The sequence below is a fragment of the Hyla sarda genome, chromosome 1, assembly GCF_029499605.1.
Source record: "Hyla sarda isolate aHylSar1 chromosome 1, aHylSar1.hap1, whole genome shotgun sequence".
Lineage (NCBI taxonomy): Eukaryota > Metazoa > Chordata > Amphibia > Anura > Hylidae > Hyla > Hyla sarda.
This window is the reverse complement of record NC_079189.1, coordinates 494,893,166-494,913,544: the sequence shown is the minus strand read 5'-3', so window position 1 is coordinate 494,913,544 and position 20,379 is coordinate 494,893,166. Positions and strand designations below refer to the sequence as shown.

Sequence of the window (20,379 nt, the reverse complement as noted above, 5' to 3'; positions counted from 1 at the left end):
TCCTGCGATTGGTCGGTTAACTAACCGACAGATCGCAGGGTATAGGAGGAGGTGGCCGGCTTGCCACCTCGCTTCTATACATTAGCATGGTCCTGGCTGTCTGTGACAGCCGGGATCATGCGAAATTACCGGGCGGTCGGGTCCCAGAGACCCGATCAGCCCGGTATCGCCGCAGATCGCAAGGGCGATTTCCCTTGCGATTTGCGGCGATCGCCGACATGGGGGGCCTACATGGCCCCCCTCGGCGTTTGCCCTGGATGCCTGCTGAAGGATTTCAGCAGGCATCCAGTTCCGATCTCTGCCCGGCGAGCGGCAGGGACCGGAAAACGCCAGGGCGTATGGATACACCCTGGGTCCTTAAGGCCCAGGGTGTGAGGGCGTATCCATACGCCCTAGGTCCTTAAGAGGTTAAAAGGTCAAAAGATTAAAATATATAAACTAAGAAGACACTGTGAAGTACGGGGATATACTCGGCAGGCCTGGAGAAATATTTTTCTAAAAGATGTTTTTATGTACTTGATGTATTTCTAGGTGTATATTAATATATATATATATATATATATATATATATATATATATATATACATGTCAAAGAAGAAAGCAGCACTCCTAAAGCGTGAGTAGGTGTCTCCAGCTAGGGTCCGGGTCCAGGATCCTGCATACGTAGTTCCAAGGAAAATGCTGTGGCACTCAAGGTATGGTGAAAAAATGAAAACTATTTATTCATCCCAAATGTGCAAAGAGCAACGTTTCAATGGTCTCACACCATCATTATCAAGTGGCTTGATAATGATGGTGTGAGACCATTGAAACGTTGCTCTTTGCACATATGCACAAATCAAATCAAAAAATATGTTGCAGTCTCTTGTAATACCTTTTTTATTGGACTAACAGAATTTTGTAGAGACAAGCTTTCAGGATTCCTCCCTTTATCAAGTCCAATAGTCAAGGACTAATGATCAAAGGACTTTATAAATTATCAGGGAGGAATCCCAAAAGTTTGTCTCTACAAAATTCTGTTAGTCCAATAAAAAAAGGTATTACAATCTGCATCACTGGACTAATATGGCTACTCACATTTACTATACAGATATACACATACCTGAAGATGGTTTAGAACCTTGTGATGTCACACATGCTTGTGATGATGTCACCGTAAGCTGTACAAGGAGGTGCGCGCCGGCTGCAGTCTCTTCAGTGTGTTTTGCATTCACAACCTGTGTTGCAAAGTGTTTTGTTAGAGAGTTTCTATTTGCGATAGAGAATTCAAGATTTTGACCGTTCCTTGTCTGAAGAGAGAACCACAAGGTAAGTCTCAGCCTCTTTTATTCATACATACACAGGGCTTTTTGTTTGACAGTTTTTTTTTTATTGCTGTTGCTTTTTTTTTTTAGCAAAAAAAAACAAGAAATTAATTTCCAAAAGAAATAACAAAAGTTATATTCCTCATAGCATTGTGATAATACTTGGCTTAGGCATTAAACATAATAAAACGCACAGATAGTATCATGACCAGAGCTTTTTCTTGCAAAACTGCTAAAATGCAATTATGCCCAAAAAAGCCCCCACGAAAAAGAGTCCTAATTCATGAAGTTCTAAAAGATATAAGTCTATGAGAAAGATTTGGTGGTGTAGTAAAATAATGACAGAAAGATTAGGGCAGAAATATAATAAGTATATAATAGAATTCTGTGTGTACTAACAATAGAAATACTCCTGGTACTCCGAAAGGGAAAATTTTCAAATCAACTAGTGGCAGAAAGTCATATAGGGTACGGATAGATCCCAATGAGGTGGGGTAGGTTCATTATTAGTAAATGTATATAGCAGGATAGCCCAATTGTATCTACAGTATGAAGTTCACATGGCCCAGTGACCATACAGCCAAGCCCTTATAATCCACCATTACTGGGACGGATTCAGGGTTATCAGATATTACTATGACCGGACAGGTTCAGGTTTATCAGATATTACTAGGACCGGACAGGTTCAGGGTTATCAGATATTACTAGGACCGGACAGGTTCAGGTTTATCAGATATTACTAGGACCGGACAGGTTCAGGGTTATCAGATATTACTAGGACCGGACAAGTTCAGGGTTATCAGATATTACTAGGACTGGACAAGTTCAGGGTTATCAGATATTACTAGGACCGGACAGGTTCAGGGTGATCAGATATTACTAGGACCGGACAGGTTCAGGGTTATCAGATATTACTAGGACTGGACAGGTTCAGGGTTATCAGATATTACTAGGACCGGACAGGTTCAGAGTTATCAGATATTACTAGGACCGGACAGGTTCAGGGTTATCAGATATTACTAGGACCGGACAGATTCAGGGTTATCAGATATTACTAGGACCGGACAGGTTCAGGGTTATCAGATATTACTAGGACCGGACAGGTTCAGGGTTATCAGATATTACTAGGACCGGACAGGTTCAGGGTTATCAGATATTACTAGTACTGGACAGGTTCAGGGTTATAAGATATTACTAGGATCGGACAGGTTCAGGATTATCAGATATTACTAGTACCGGACAGGTTCAGGGTCATCAGACATTGGTAACCTCAGGGAAGAGGTCTCCATATAAAACACTTGTAGAGAAGCGTCTTCTTATGAGGCTGCGATGGTCTTAGTGTTATCTTGTGGTTCTGTGCTGGACATTTCTGCTCTGTATGAAGGATCTATTGTATAATGACAGGAATGATGACATGTTGTCTAATGTGTTCACTTATCTCTCTCTCTCTCTCTCTAGTGTTTTCAGGCTCTGACCTGTGACCATGGCCTCTCCACAAGACCCATTGCTGAAGGAGGAGGAAGAAGCAATGGAGGACCATAGTGATATGGATGTAGAAAAGGGCGATATCCCTGAGAGGCAGAACCTGCCATCTCTAAGCGTGATGTCCACCGCACGTTCCATCATCACCGTAGTGATCCTCGCCTTTGTTAATTTGCTCATCTATGCAAATCGCTCCAGCGTGGCGGGGGTGCTGCCTTATATACAGAAAGCATATGACACCAATGCTAGTCTGTCCGGCTTATTGAATACATTGTTCATTGGAAGCTACGTGCTGGTCGCACCAATTGCCGGATATTTGGGCGACCACTGTAATAAGAAATATACTGTTTGCGCAGGAGTCATTGTTTGGCTGAGCATGACACTTACCCTGTCATTCATCCCTGACGGGTACTTCCTGCTCTTCCTGCTGACGAGTGGACTGGTTGGAGCCGGAGAGGCGACTTTCTGCACCATCGCCCCCTCCATCATTGCAGACCTTTTTACAAGTGACCAGCGGACCCGCATGCTGAATGTGTTTTACTCCGTCATACCTGTAGGCTGCGGACTAGGATACATCATCGGGCCCAAAGTGACTGATGCAGCAAGGGGTGATTGGCACTGGGCGTTTCGGGTCACCCCTGGCCTGGGCCTCATAGCTGTGGCTTTGATGATTTTGGTCACAAAAGAGCTTCCAAGAACGACTACAAACGGGAAGAAGAACAACAAATCCCAGAAGTTTGCCAAATGGGCGACAGATCTGAAAAAACTATTTAAAAATCGAAGCTTCATGTTAACCACCATGGGATCGACGGCTGTATCCTTCATAGTGGGAGCCATAGGTGTATGGGGTCCGTCATACCTGACCCACGCACGAACACTCCTACAAGAGAAGGACCCTTGCCATGCTGAACCATGTGACTATCACGACATCCTAATATTTGGTGTGGTTACAGTCGTTTCCGGCATTCTGGGAGTTGTAGCAGGGACGGAGATGAGTAAAAGATATCGCAAATCCAACCCACGGGCGGACCCGCTTGTGTGTGGATGCGCGATGATGCTCTCCGCCCCTTTTCTTCTGTTGGCATTGACTTTTGGCAACATCAGCCTCGTTGCCACCAACATCTTCATCTTCATCGGAGAGACGCTTCTGTCAGTAAATTTCACCCTCATATCTGACATTATACTAAAAGTAGTAACTCCGTGGAGGAGATCTTCAGCCCTGGCCGTGCAGATGACAATCTATCACCTCCTAGGTGACGCCGGCAGCCCGTACCTCATCGGCCTGATATCTGACACCTACGAACGAGGATATGCCAAATCCCCTCTTCTGAAATACCGCAGCCTGGAGTATGCCCTCATGACCTGCACCATAATGGCAGTCATCGGAGGGGCCTTCTTCATGGCCACGGCCCTATATATAGAGAGGGACGAAAAAGAAGCAGAGATGGAATCAGAACCTCCGTCATCCTCCTCCACCTCACTGCTTCCTGCCGATGAGGACCACGCTTCAGACTGAGGAAAAGTCATTGCTTACCTTTATCTCGTTTACTTCATTAAAAAAAAATTAAGAAAAAAATAACTGCATTTGTTCTATGTTCCACTTTACCTCTTATTCTCTACCCAGGGGCGGACACAGACAGCAGAGGGCCCTTGTGCAAAGAATGTGCCTGTGCCCCCCCCCCCCCCAAAACATTAATTGTTCAGCACCCCCCCTCCATGTGTCACTTACTCAGGTGGACCCCCATATGTCACTTGCTGTATAAGTTTCTAATTATTTATTAAGGCCTCCCATATGCCGCAGCTCATTCAAGCCCCCCCACATTAGGTAGCATAGATTCCCAACATTAGGTAGCATAGATTCCCCACATTAGGTAGCATAGTATCCTCACATTAGGTAGCATAGTTTCCCCACATTAGGTAGCATAGATTCCCTACATTAGGTAGCAGTTTCCCCACATTAGGTAGCATAGTTTGCCCACATTAGGTAGCATAGTTTCCCCACAATAGGTAGCACAGATTCTCCACATTAGGTAACATAGTTTCCCCACATTAGGTAGCATAGTTTCCCCATATTAGGAAGCACATATTCCCCACATTAGGTAACATAGTTTCCCCACATTAGGTAGCACAGATTCCCCACATCAGGTAACATAGTTTCCCCACATTAGGTAACATAGTTTCCCCACATTAGGTAGCATAGTTTGCCCACATTAGGTAGCACAGATTCCCCACATTAGGTAACATAGTTTCCCCACATTAGGTAGCATAGCTTCCCCACATTAGGTAGCATACTTTCCCCACATTAGGTAGCATAGTTTCCCCACATTAGGTAGCACAGATTCCCCACATTAGGTAACATAGTTTCCCCACATTAGGTAGCATAGATTCCTCACATTAGGTAGCCATAGCCCCCCCAAACACACAGACAGACACAGACAGACACAGACACACACAGAGACACACTTACCTGCCCTGCACAGCGCTTCTCCTCTCCGGCAGCGGCCTGACGAGTGACGTCACTGACGTCCTCCTGAGCGGGTCTGCAGAAGTACGTCACTTGTGCGACGTCCCTCGTCAGACCACGGTCAGCCGGAGGCAGACTCACTGTCTAAAGTGCCCGCTGCGCTATTATACGCCGCAGCTGCTTGAGAACAGTGAGCAGCGGCGGCGCCAACCCTACCATGAACCTACTAGGCACAAAAAAAAGGGGGGCAGCAAAATGCCGCCCCTGAAAAGTGCCACCTGGGACTTATGGTCCCACCGGGTCCCATGGTAGGGACGACCAGAGGCGGCTCTAGACTTTGTGAGGCCTTAGGCGAAACTTGAACATGAGGCCCTGCTGTATTTTCTGCTGAAATTACATGGTGGTCCGGCTGTGAGATGGTTATACTGTGACATCACTGTGTATTATCCCTGTACTGTGACATCACTGTGTATCATCTCTGTACTGTGCCATCACTTTGTGTATTATCCCTGTAATGTGACATCACTGTGTATTATCTCTGTACTGTGCCATCACTGTGTATTATCCCTGTACTGTGACATCACTGTGTATTATCTCTGTACTGTGCCATCACTCTGGGTATTATCCCTGTACTGTGATATCACTGTGTGTATTATCCCTGTACTGCGATATCACTGTGTATTATCCTTGTACTGTGACATCACTATGCATATTATCCCTGTACTGTGACATCACTGTGTATTATCTCTGTACTGTGCCATCACTCTGTGTACTATCCCTGTAATGTGACATCACTGTGCATTAACTCTGTACTGTGCCATCACTGTGTATTATCCCTGTACTGTGAAGTCACTGTGTATTATCTCTGTACTGTGCCATCACTCTGTGTATTATCCCTGTACTGTGACATCACTGTGTGTATTATCTCTGTACTGTGACATCACTGTGTATTATCCCTGTACTGTGACATCACTGTGTATTATCTCTGTACTGTGACATCACTGTGTATTGTCCCTGTACTGTGACATCACTGTGTGTATTATCCCTGTAATGTGACATCACTGTGTATTATCCCTGCACTGTGACATCACTCTGTATATTATCCCTGTACTGTGACATCACTCTGTATATTATCCCTGTACTGTGACATCACTGTGTGTATTATCCCTGTACTGTGACATCACTGTGTATTATCCCTGTACTGTGACATCACTGTGTATTATCTCTGTACTGTGACATCACTGTGTATTATCCCTGTACTGTGACATCACTCTGTATATTATCCCTGTACTGTGACATCACTCTGTATATTATCCATGTACTGTGACATCACTGTGTATTATTCCTGTACTGTTACATCACTGTGTATTATTCCTGTACTGTGACATCACTGTGTATTATTTCTGTACTGTGACATCACTGTGTATTATTCCTGTACTGTGACATCACTGTGTGTATTATCTCTGTACTGTGACATCACTGTGTATTATCCCTGTACTGTGACGTCACTGTGTATTATCCCTGTACTGTGACGTCACTGTGTATTATCCCTGTACTATGACATCACTGTGTATATTATCCCTCCCTGTACTGTGACATCACTGTGTGTATTATCTCTGTACTGTGACATCACTGTGTATTATCCCTGTACTGTGACATCGCTGTGTGTATTATCTCGGTACTGTGACATCACTGTGTATTATCCCTGTACTGTGACATCACTGTGTGTATTATCTCTGTACTGTGACATCACTGTGTGTATTATCTCTGTACTGTGACATCACTGTGTGTATTATCCCTGTACTGTGACATCACTGTGTATTATTCCTGTACTGTTACATCACTGTGTATTATTCCTGTACTGTGACATCACTGTGTATTATTCCTGTACTGTGACATCACTGTGTATTATTCCTGTACTGTGACATCACTGTGTGTATTATCTCTGTACTGTGACATCACTGTGTATTATCCCTGTACTGTGACATCACTGTGTGTATTATCCCTGTACTGTGACATCACTGTGTATTATTCCTGTACTGTTACATCACTGTGTATTATTCCTGTACTGTGACATCACTGTGTATTATTCCTGTACTGTGACATCACTGTGTATTATTCCTGTACTGTGACATCACTGTGTGTATTATCTCTGTACTGTGACATCACTGTGTATTATCCCTGTACTGTGACATCACTGTGTATTATCCCTGTACTGTGACATCACTGTGTATATTATTCCTGTACTGTGACATCACTGTGTATTATCCCTGTACTGTGACATCACTGTGTATTATGCCTGTACTGTGACATCACTGTGTATTATCCCTGTACTGTGACATCACTGTGTATATTATCCCTGTACTGTGACATCACTGTGCATATTATCCCTGTATTGTGACATCACTGTGTGTATTATCCCTGTACTGTGACATCACTGTGTATATTATCCCTGTACTGTGACATCACTGTGTGTATTATCCCTGTACTGTGACATCACTGTGTATATTATCCCTGTACTGTGACATCACTGTGTGTATTATCCCTGTACTGTGACCTCACTGTGTGTATTATCCCTGTACTGTGACATCACTGTGTGTATTATCTCTGTACTGTGACATCACTGTGTGTATTATCCCTGTACTGTGACATCACTGTGTATTATCTCTGTACTGTGACATCACTCTGTATATTATCCCTGTACTGTGACATCACTGTGTATTATTCCTGTACTGTGACATCACTGTGTATTATTCCTGTACTGTGACATCACTGTGTATTATTCCTGTACTGTGACATCACTGTGTATTATTCCTGTACTGTGACATCACTGTGTGTATTATCTCTGTACTGTCACATCACTGTGTATTATCCCTGTACTGTGACATCACTGTTTATTATCCCTGTACTGTGACATCACTGTGTATTATCCCTGTACTATGACATCACTGTGTATATTATCCCTCCCTGTACTGTGACATCACTGTGTGTATTATCTCTGTACTGTGACATCACTGTGTATTATCCCTGCACTGTGACATCACTGTGTGTATTATCTCTGTACTGTGACATCACTGTGTGTATTATCTCTGTACTGTGACATCACTGTGTGTATTATCCCTGTACTGTGACATCACTGTGTATTATCCCTGTACTGTGACATCACTGTGTATTATCCCTGTACTGTGACATCACTGTGTATATTATCCCTGTACTGTGACATCACTGTGTATATTATCCCTGTACTGTGACATCACTGTGTGTATTATCCCTGTACTGTGACATCACTGTGTATATTATCTCTGAACTATAATATCACTGTGTGTTATCTCTATACTGCAACATCACTGTTGATACTTACACTGCACTGTGACATCACTGTATATATTAAACCTGTATACCCTAATGCCACTGTACATATTTACCTTGCACTGCGAGTGACAATACAGGGTAAATATGCACAGTGACATCACAGTTCAGAGTTCATATAAACAGTAATGTCTCTGTACAGGGACAATAAACAGTTTTGCCACTACAGGGTTAATAAACGCAGTGTTGTCACAGTAGAGGGTAACTATACAGTGATGTCATTGTACCGGGAAAATATACACAGTGAAGTCAGCATTCAAGAATAATAAACTGTGATGTCACTACAGGGTTGTTATACACAGTGACATCAAATTACAGGATGAAGCATAGTGATGTCAGTTTATTTTGAAGCACAGTGATGTCACAGTTTATTATGAAGCACAGTGATGTCACAGTTTATTATGAAGCACAGTGATGTCACAGTTTATTATGAAGCACAGTGATGTCAGTTTATTATGAAGCACAGTGATGTCAGTTTATTATGAAGCACAGTGATGTCACAGTTTATTATGAAGCACAGTGATGTCACAGTTTATTATGAAGCACAGTGATGTCACAGTTTATTATGAAGCACAGTGATGTCACAGTTTATTATGAAGCACAGTGATGTCACAGTTTATTATGAAGCACAGTGATGTCACAGTTTATTATGAAGCGCAGTGATGTCACAGTTTATTATGAAGCACAGTGATGTCACAGTTTATTATGAAGCACAGTGATGTCACAGTTTATTATGAAGCACAGTGATGTCACAGTTTATAATGAAGCACAGTGATGTCACAGTTTATTATTAAGCACAGTGATGTCACAGTTTATTATGAAGCACAGCGATGTCACAGTTTATAATGAAGCACAGTGATGTCACAATTTATTATGAAGCACAGTGATGTCACAGTTTATTATGAAGCACAGTGATGTCACAGTTTATGATGAAGCACAGTGATGCCACAGTTTATTATGAAGCACAGTGATGTCACAGTTTATTATGAAGCACAGTGATGTCACAGTTTATTATGAAGCACAGTGATGTCACAGTTTATTATGAAGCACAGTGATGTCACAGTTTATTATGAAGCACAGTGATGTCACAGTTTATTATGAAGCACAGTGATGTCAGTTTATTATGAAGCACAGTGATGTCACAGTTTATTATGAAGCACAGTGATGTCACAGTTTATTATGAAGCACAGTGATGTCACAGTTTATTATGAAGCACAGTGATGTCACAGTTTATTATGAAGCACAGTGATGTCACAGTTTATTATGAAGCACAGTGATGTCACAGTTTATTATGAAGCGCAGTGATGTCACAGTTTATTATGAAGCACAGTGATGTCACAGTTTATTATGAAGCACAGTGATGTCACAGTTTATTATGAAGCACAGTGATGTCACAGTTTATAATGAAGCACAGTGATGTCACAGTTTATTATTAAGCACAGTGATGTCACAGTTTATTATGAAGCACAGCGATGTCACAGTTTATAATGAAGCACAGTGATGTCACAATTTATTATGAAGCACAGTGATGTCACAGTTTATTATGAAGCACAGTGATGTCACAGTTTATGATGAAGCACAGTGATGCCACAGTTTATTATGAAGCACAGTGATGTCACAGTTTATTATGAAGCACAGTGATGTCACAGTTTATTATGAAGCACAGTGATGTCACAGTTTATTATGAAGCACAGTGATGTCAGTTTATTATGAAGCACAGTGATGTCACAGTTTATTATGAAGCACAGTGATGTCACAGTTTATTATGAAGCACAGTGATGTCACAGTTTATTATGAAGCACAGTGATGTCACAGTTTATTATGAAGCACAGTGATGTCACAGTTTATTATGAAGCACAGTGATGTCACAGTTTATTATGAAGCACAGTGATGTCACAGAGACTACAGAATGTACAACTGTACGTATGATGAAGATGGCGGGATGCTATCGAAACGTCACACATACATGGGGGAATAAAACATTTTGTTTTTGCACCTTATCTGGGAGTGCCGCTGGATCTTTAGTTTTGTAGATAGATAGATAGATGATATATAGATAGATAGATAGATAGATAGATAAGAGATATGAGATAGATAGATAGATATGAGATAGATAGATAGATCAGTGTATGACTATGACATCACTGTGTATATTATCCCTCCCTGTACTGTGACATCACTGTGTGTATTATCTCTGTACTGTGACATCACTGTGTATTATCCCTGTACTGTGACATCACTGTGTGTATTATCTCTGTACTGTGACATCACTGTGTGTATTATCTCTGTACTGTGACATCACTGTGTGTATTATCTCTGTACTGTGACATCACTGTGTATTATCCCTGTACTGTGACATCACTGTGTATTATCCCTGTACTGTGACATCACTGTGTATATTATCCCTGTACTGTGACATCACTGTGTATATTATCCCTGTACTGTGACATCACTGTGTGTATTTTCCCTGTACTGTGGCATCACTGTGTGTATTATCCCTGTACTGTGACATCACTGTGTCACAGTTTATAATGAAGCACAGTGATGTCACAGTTTATTATGAAGCACAGTGATGTCACAGTTTATTATGAAGCACAGTGATGTCCCAGTTTATTATGAAGCACAGTGATGTCACAGTTTATTATGAAGCACAGTGATGTCAGTTTATTATGAAGCACAGTGATGTCACAGTTTATTATGAAGCACAGTGATGTCACAGTTTATTATGAAGCACAGTGATGTCACAGTTTATTATGAAGCACAGTGATGTCACAGTTTATTATGAAGCACAGTGATGTCACAGAGACTACAGAATGTACAACTGTACGTATGATGAAGATGGCGGGATGCTATCGAAACGTCACACATACATGGGGGAATAAAACATTTTGTTTTTGCACCTTATCTGGGAGTGCCGCTGGATCTTTAGTTTTGTAGATAGATAGATAGATGATATATAGATAGATAGATAGATAGATAGATAAGAGATATGAGATAGATAGATAGATAGATATGAGATAGATAGATAGATCAGTGTATGACTATGACATCACTGTGTATATTATCCCTCCCTGTACTGTGACATCACTGTGTGTATTATCTCTGTACTGTGACATCACTGTGTATTATCCCTGTACTGTGACATCACTGTGTGTATTATCTCTGTACTGTGACATCACTGTGTGTATTATCTCTGTACTGTGACATCACTGTGTGTATTATCCCTGTACTGTGACATCACTGTGTATTATCCCTGTACTGTGACATCACTGTGTATTATCCCTGTACTGTGACATCACTGTGTATATTATCCCTGTACTGTGACATCACTGTGTATATTATCCCTGTACTGTGACATCACTGTGTGTATTTTCCCTGTACTGTGGCATCACTGTGTGTATTATCCCTGTACTGTGACATCACTGTGTCACAGTTTATAATGAAGCACAGTGATGTCACAGTTTATTATGAAGCACAGTGATGTCACAGTTTATTATGAAGCACAGTGATGTCCCAGTTTATTATGAAGCACAGTGATGTCACAGTTTATTATGAAGCACAGTGATGTCAGTTTATTATGAAGCACAGTGATGTCACAGTTTATTATGAAGCACAGTGATGTCACAGTTTATTATGAAGCACAGTGATGTCACAGTTTATTATGAAGCACAGTGATGTCACAGTTTATTATGAAGCACAGTGATGTCAGTTTATTATGAAGCACAGTGATGTCACAGTTTATTATGAAGCACAGTGATGTCACAGTTTATTATGAAGCACAGTGATGTCACAGTTTATTATGAAGCACAGTGATGTCAGTTTATTATGAAGCACAGTGATGTCACAGTTTATTATGAAGCACAGTGATGTCACAGAGACTACAGAATGTACAACTGTACGTATGATGAAGATGGCGGGATGCTATCGAAACGTCACACATACATGGGGGAATAAAACACTTTGTTTTTGCACCTTATCTGGGAGTGCCGCTGGATCTTTAGTTTTGTAGATAGATAGATAGATAGATGATATATAGATAGATAGATAGATAGATAGATAAGAGATATGAGATAGATAGATAGATATGAGATAGATAGATAGATCAGTGTATCCCAACCAGGGGGCCTCTAGCTATTACAAAATGACAACTCCCAGCATGTCTTTGGCTTTATGAGCATACTGGGAGTTGTAGTTTTGCAACAGCTGGAGGCCCCCTGGTTGGGAAACACTGCTCTATCTATCTATCAATCATCTATCCATCTATCTCCTATCTATCTATCTATCTATCTATATCATATCTATCATCTATCTATCTATATCATATCTATCATCTATCTATCATCTATTAATCTATCTTTCTATCTATCTCATATCTATCTATATATCTATATATCATCTATCTATCTATCTATCTCTCATATCTATCTATCTTTCATCTATCTCTCATCTATCTGAGATAGATATGAGATAGATAGATAAATAGAAAGATAGATAGATACATAAATAGATGGATATAGATAGATGGATAGATAGATAGATATGATATAGATAGATAGATATGAGATAGATAGATATGAGATAGATAGATATGAGATAGATAGATATGATATAGATAGATATGAGATAGATAGATATGAGATAGATAGATAGATAGATAGATAGGAGATAGATGGATAGATAGATAAAAAAAAAAAAACTCCAGAAGAGCAGCACAACAAAATTAAGAAAACCAATGCAATGGTGCACGCTGGGTGTGGACCTTGGTGAGAGCTTCTCTTGTACTAGAAAAAAGCAAGAGACCAGCAGCACACAGAAAAATTAGTGCAAAAAAGGTGGAGATTTAGTGCATTATCCCAGTGTACAAGCTCCTTGAGAACGGCGACGAGAGGTCGCTGAAACGTCGCTTCTTTTGTACACTGGGATAATGCAATAAATCTCCACCTTTTTTGCACTAATTTTTCTGTGTGCTGCTGGTCTCTTGATTTTTAATTTTTTTTGGATAGATAGATAGATAATAGATAGATGATTGATATAGAGCAGTGTTTCCCAACTAGGGGGGCCTCCAGCTGTTGCAAAACTACAACTCCCAGTATGCTCATAAAGCCAAAGGAATGCTGGGAGTTGTAGTTTTGCAACAGGTGGAGGCCCCCTGGTTGGGATACACTGATCTATCTATCTATATCATATAAATGTATCTATATCATATCCATCTATCTATCATATCCATCTATCTCCTATCTATCTATCTATCTATCTATCTATCTATCTATCTAATCTATCTATCTGTCTGTCTATATCATACCTATCTATCATCTATCTATCTATATCATATCTATGTATCTATCATCTATCTATCGATCTGTCTATCATCTATCTATCCATCTATTTATGTATCTTTCTATATATCATCTCTCTATCTATATATCATCTATTTATCTATCTTTCTATCTATCTCATATCTATATATATATATATATATATATATATATTTATGTATCTATATATCATCCATCTACCTATCTATCTCTCATATCTATTTATCTATCTATTTCTCATCTATCTGACTTAGATAGATAGATAGATAGATAGATAGATAGATAGATAGATATGAGATAGATAGATATGAGATAGATAGATAGATAGATAGATAGATATGAGATAGATAGATATGAGATAGATAGATAGATAGATATGAGATAGATATGAGATAGATAGATAGATAGATATGAGATAGATATGAGGATAGATAGATATGAGAAAGATAGATAGATAGATGCATAAATAGATGGATATAGATAGATGGATGGATGGATAGATATGAGATAGATAGATAGATAGATAGATATGAGATAGATAGATAGATAGATAGATATGAGATAGATAGATAGATAGATATGAGATAGATAGATAGATAGATAGATATGAGATAGATATGAGGATAGATAGATAGATATGAGAAAGATAGATAGATAGATGCATGAATAGATGGATATAGATAGATGGATGGATGGATAGATATGAGATAGATAGATAGATAGATAGATAGATAGGAAATAGATAGATAGATAGATAGATAGATAGATAGATAGGAGATAGATATATAATAGATTGATAGATAGATAGATAGATAGATAGATCAGTGTTTCCCAACCTGGGGGCCTCCAGCTGTTGCAAAACTACAACTCCCAGTATGCTCATAAAGCCAAAGGAATGCTGGGAGTTGTAGTTTTGCAACAGCTGGAGGCAGCTGGTTGGGAAACACTGAACTACCTCCCACTGTCTCCTACAACTTTCCCCCTCTCCCCCAAGCAAGTTACTTACTTTAAAAGGGCAGCATGAGCAGTGGGCACTGGGCAGGTAAGTCTTCCATACTGGTGGTGTCCGGGCCTGTATACACACAGCGGGCCTGCTCCACAAGGTCCAGCATACAGGGGAGTGAGAGAGGGGGAGGAGCTTCCTGTCTGCTCTTCCCAGTCTGCATAGCGCGGCCCCTGCGTGGTGACAGGGCTGCAGGCTGATTTATTTAAAAAAAGGATGCCGGAGTAGATGGCTCCGGGGGGCAGGGGTGCAGCGGGGGCTCGGGCCCCTTACTGGTGGCCATGAGAGCTGCTAGTGACCTACTGCTGCTAGGGGGGGGCACAGGGGGGGGGCAATCATGATGTAGGGGGGGCCGTAGCCCCCTCTGGCCCCCCTAACCCCCAGAGACGCCACTGGCTGCAGGGGTGGTCCATCCGGGTGCTGTCAAACTTGCTGTGGTCGGGGAGTATGCGGTGGTATGTGGCCTAATGCTCACCTCTGGGGCCGGACCTGGAGAGGGCAGCGGGCGCCCTCTCACGCTGGGCCCCTGTGCAGCTGAACCGGCTGCACAGGCGATATGTCCGCCCCTGTGCTCCTGTCCAATTTGCAGGTGCTGCAGTCCCTCCCTTTTCATATGGTGGACTCCATATGCTGGATTTCTTTGAGAAGAAGGCAGTATATAGTTACATAGTTAGTATGGTTGAAAAAAGACATACGTCCATCAAGTCCAACCAGGGGATTGAAGGGAAGGATGTAAGGGGATAAGGGAAAGGGATGTAGTTTTATAATTCTGCATAAGCATTAATGTTATTTTGTTCCAGGAATGTATCTAACCCTGCTTTAAAGCTGTTAATTGTTCCTGCTGTGACCAGTTCCTGAGGTAGACCGTTCCATAAATTCACAGTCCTCACGGTAAAGAAGGCGTGCCGCCCCTTTAGACTAAACCTTTTCTTCTCCAGACGGAGGGAGTGCCCCCTCGTCCTTTGGGGGGGTTTAACCTGGAACAGTTTTTCTCCATATTTTTTGTATGGGCCATTTATATACTTATATACGTTTATCATATCCCCCCTTAAACGTCTCTTCTCAAGACTAAACAATTGTAACTCCTTTAATCGCTCCTCATAGCTAAGATGTTCCATGCCCCATATTAGTTTAGTCGCGCGTCTCTGCACCCTTTCCAACTCCGCAGTGTCCCTTTTATGAACAGGCGACCAAAACTGAACAGCATATTCCAGGTGAGGCCGTACCAATGCTTTATAAAGGGGGAGTATTATGTCCCTGCCCCTCGAGTCCATGCCTCTTTTTATACATGACAATATCCTGCCGGCTTTGGAAGCAGCAGCCTGACATTGCATGCTATTTTGTAGTCTGTGATCTACAAGTACACGCAGATCCTTCTCTACCAGTGACTCTGCCAGTTTAATCCCCCCTAAGACATACGACGCATGCAGGTTATTAGTACCCAGATGCATAACTTTACATTTATCCACATTGAACCTCATTTGCCAAGTGGATGCCCAGACACTTAGTCTATCCAAGTCATCTTGTAACTTATGCACATCCTCTATAGACTGTACTGTGCTACAAAGCTTGGTGTCATCTGCAAAGATAGAAACAGAGCTGTTAATACCATCCTCTATATCATTGATAAATAAATTAAACAGCAGCGGGCCCAGTACTGAACCTTGGGGTACACCACTAATAACCGGGGACCAATCAGAGTACGAATCATTTACCACCACTCTCTGGGTACGATCTATGAGCCAGTGTTCAATCCAGTTACAAACTAAAGTTTCCAAGCCCAAGGACCTTAACTTACCTGTCAGATGTCTGTGAGGGACAGTATCAAATGCTTTGGCAAAATCCAGAAACACTGTCGGAGTACCAGCCCTGCACAATTTTGTGGAAGAGAAGGTGGACCAGTCCTTGAGTCTGTCGGTGTGTACCAAAGTGCACGGCAGTGCCGACATGTGGAGCTGTAACTACGGTCAGGGAAAATACATGTCCTTTATGGCCCACTGGGTGAATGTGGTTCCTGCACAGCCACAACAGCAACTTGGACAGGTCATGCCTCTTCGCCTCCACGCTCTCAGTCCCTTGGTCCTGCGACAGTGTGCGACTCCACCTGCTCATCCTCCACAGTGTCCTCAGCCTCCACTGCACGAACAAGTCTCAATGCCCCTCCAGCATACCATGTGTGCAGGGAACAGCGGTATCACATGGTTTGCCTTGGTGAACGGAGTTACACAGGAAATCGAATCATGGCTTACTCCACGAAAACTGGAAATGGGAACCATGGTGACTGGCAACGGGAAGAACATCTTGTCTGCCCTGCGTCAAGGAAGCCTGAGCCAGACGCCCTTCATGGCACACATGTTCAATCTGGTTGTCAAGCAGTTTCTGATTTGTTTCCCCCATCTGCAAGACATCCTAACAATGGGAAGGAAACTTTGCATGCACTTCAGCCACTCATGCACTGCAAAGCACACCCTCCTTGAGCTGCAGCATCAGAAAGGCATCCCACAACATAGTCTGATATTTTTCCACCCATTGGAATTCCACCCTCCACCCTCTATATGAACAGAGAAAAACCATTAACAATTTCTTGATGATCCAAGAAGATAGGGGGACTCCCCTGTGGTGTAACTTCAATGTCAACCAGTGGCAGCTCATACGTGACACCTGCCGTTTGCTCAGTCCCTTTGAGGAAGCCACATTATTAGTCAGTCGCCAGGATTACGGGATGATCAATGTCATTGCACTGTTTTATTTCCACAACAGATGTTGGAAACAATGGATGGTCAGGGCACTGGGGACGTGGTGCCTACATCTCAAGGCCACATGAGCCCTGTGGGGACTGAAATGGTAGAGAAGGAAGGGGAGGGGGACAGTGAAGAACAGGCAAGGTTTCGTGAAATTGGTGGTTTTTATAGCCATCTGACAGGAGTAGAGGAGCAGGATCAGCCTGTGAAGCTACAGGGTGATGAGGAAGACGAGACAGAGGACCCAGACACACCGTGGCAGTATGCAGTGGAGATGGAGGCAGGGAGTCCCTCCGAGTCACTTGCACAAATGGCACAATGCATGCTCACTTGGTTGCGTAGTGAATGACGAATTGTCACCAATCGGCAGCAGGATGACTTCTGGCTCTCCACCTTGTTGGGCCCTCTCTACAAAATGGGGCCTTTTTTACACCCACTGAGAGGAAGGACAAAACTGACCTACTACAGAGACATCCTACATAGTCAGTCGGCCGATGCTTATCTGCGCCATCGTCCATACTCTCGCAGATCTGACTCGGGGGGGCCCTCTGCGCTCATGTTCCCCTGCCATGGCTGCTGAGGAGGGGTGGCAGTAGCAGTACCAGCTACATCAGCAACAGCCTGAGTCTACAGTCACTGATGAGTAGCTTTCTTCACCCACATAGTGAAGCAACTCATCAGCAGCAGATAGACCTGGAGTAGGACCTGAACCAGCAGGTGGTGGCATGCCTTGAAATGACCATGCCAAAACGCTTTTAAGATCTGCTGGACTTCTGGGAAGCCAAACTTCATTTGTGGCCGCAACTAGCAGAGTTTGCCCTGTAAAATCTGTCATGCCCGGCCAGTAGTGTGCCATCAGAGCGGGTGTTTAGTGCGGCGGGGGCCATAGTAACCCAAGGTGAACTTGTCTGTCCACCAAACATGTGGAGAGACTGACCTTTGTCAAGATGAATCAGTCTTGGATCAGCCAGGATTGCCACCCACCAATGCCTGATGCACCCACCAATGCCTGATGCATCAGAGTAGATTGACCATGGTGCCACACTAATACACAAATATGGATACAGCTAAAAATATTTAAAGTGCTGCTCCCCAGTTACAGAAATTCCTCCACATCAGAACACAAGTAAGTAATGAGGATATGCATTAGCTAAAACTTAACTTTTCTTAGGATAAAATATATGGACCCATAACAAAACAAAAAACACCATGTGCCACATACACCACCAAGTATTAAAGGGGTACTCCGCTGTTAGACATCTTATCCCATATCCAAAGGATAGGGGATAAGATGTCTGATCACAGGGATCCCCCCTGCAGCAGCCCCATACCTCAGCAGTCCAGAGCTAAGTTTTCTCTGAGGTTGATAACGGGCGGTGCATGGGACGGGGCATTGTGACGTCATGGCCATGCCCCCTCATGACGTCAATTCCGCCCCCCTCAATACAAGTTTATGGAAGGGGCGTCACGCCACTTCCAATAGACTTGTATTTAGGGGCGGGGCATGAGGAGGCGGGGAGACGGATAGGATAGGGGATAAGATGTCTCAGCGCTCAGTGGAGTACCCCTTTAATGTGATGCAAAGACCTCTAAAAGGTGGAAGGGAACAAAGTATGGTCCATTGTAACAGGTGGGGGTAAAAACTTCTCCTGTAAGGCCCTACTCTTGCAATATTAGTTCCCTTCTTGGCAAATGTTACTCGCCCTAAAAAGGGCGGCCCCACACAGGAACCTCTCCCTATTTCCACCTTAAAACACTGCCAGTTCCCATGGAATTAATAGGGCAAGAGTAGGGCCTTACAGGGTAAGTTTTTACCCCCACCTGCTACAATGGACAATATGTTGTTCCCTTCCACCTTTTGGAGGCAAGTGTTACTTGTCCTAAAAAGGGCGGCCCCACACAGGAACCTCTCCCTATTTCCAACTAAAAACCCTGGAAAATGGCACCTCCAGGCTGTGTAGTTCTGATACTATATAGTCTCCTCATGCTGCTGCCACCTCCAGGCTGTGTCATTCTGTCAACATGTTCTCCTTATGCTGCTGCCACCTCTAGGCTTTGTCATTCTGTCACCATATGTTCTCCTCTGGCTGATGCCACCTCCAGGCTGTGTCATTCTGCCACTACATGGTCTCTTCTTGCTGTATCCAACTCCAGACTGTGTCATTGTGCCACATCATGGTCTCCTCATGCTGATGCCACCTCCAGGCTGTGTAATTCTGCCACTATATGGTTTCTTCTTGCTGCTTCCACCTCCAGGCTGTGTTATTGTGCCACCATGTGGTCCTCCTCTTGCTGCTGGCACATTAAATAAAACTTTTTATGTTAATCTATTTAAAATCTTCAATTTACATTTTAAAAAATATCTTTAATCTTTTCAATTGTGAGGCCCAATGGTCTTGTCAGGCTGCCACAACCTCCAGGTTGTGTCATTCTGCCACTATATGGTCTCCTCTTGCTGCCGCCAACTCAAGGCTGTGTCATTCTTCCACATTATGGTCTCCTCATGCTGCTGTCACCTCCAGGCTGTGTCATTTTGCCGCCATGTGGTCTCCTCATGCTGCCATCACATTAAATAAAACATTTTATGTTAATCTATTTAAAATCTTCAATTTAAATTTTAAAAACTATCTTTAATCTTTTCAATTGTGAGGCCCTATGGTCTCGTCAGGCTCCCGCCACCTCCAGGCTGTGTCATTGTCAC

General features: G+C 42.6%; 1 protein-coding gene across 1 annotated transcript; it reads left to right on the top strand.

The window, feature by feature from the left end:
- Nucleotides 1–1,223: 1,223 nt before the first annotated feature.
- LOC130310315 (protein spinster homolog 1-like) lies at nucleotides 1,224–4,337 on the top strand. The gene is made up of 2 exons (XM_056552397.1): nucleotides 1,224–1,308; nucleotides 2,763–4,337. The coding sequence occupies exon 2, from the start codon at nucleotides 2,788–2,790 to the stop codon at nucleotides 4,300–4,302; it is 1,515 nt and encodes a 504-aa protein (XP_056408372.1). The 5' UTR covers nucleotides 1,224–1,308; nucleotides 2,763–2,787; the 3' UTR covers nucleotides 4,303–4,337.
- Nucleotides 4,338–20,379: the final 16,042 nt, after the last annotated feature.

Coding starts and splice junctions, on each gene's coding strand:
- LOC130310315 (XM_056552397.1), top strand. CDS start 2,788: ATGGCCTCTCCACAAGACCCATTGCTGAAGGAGGAGGAAGAAGCAATG.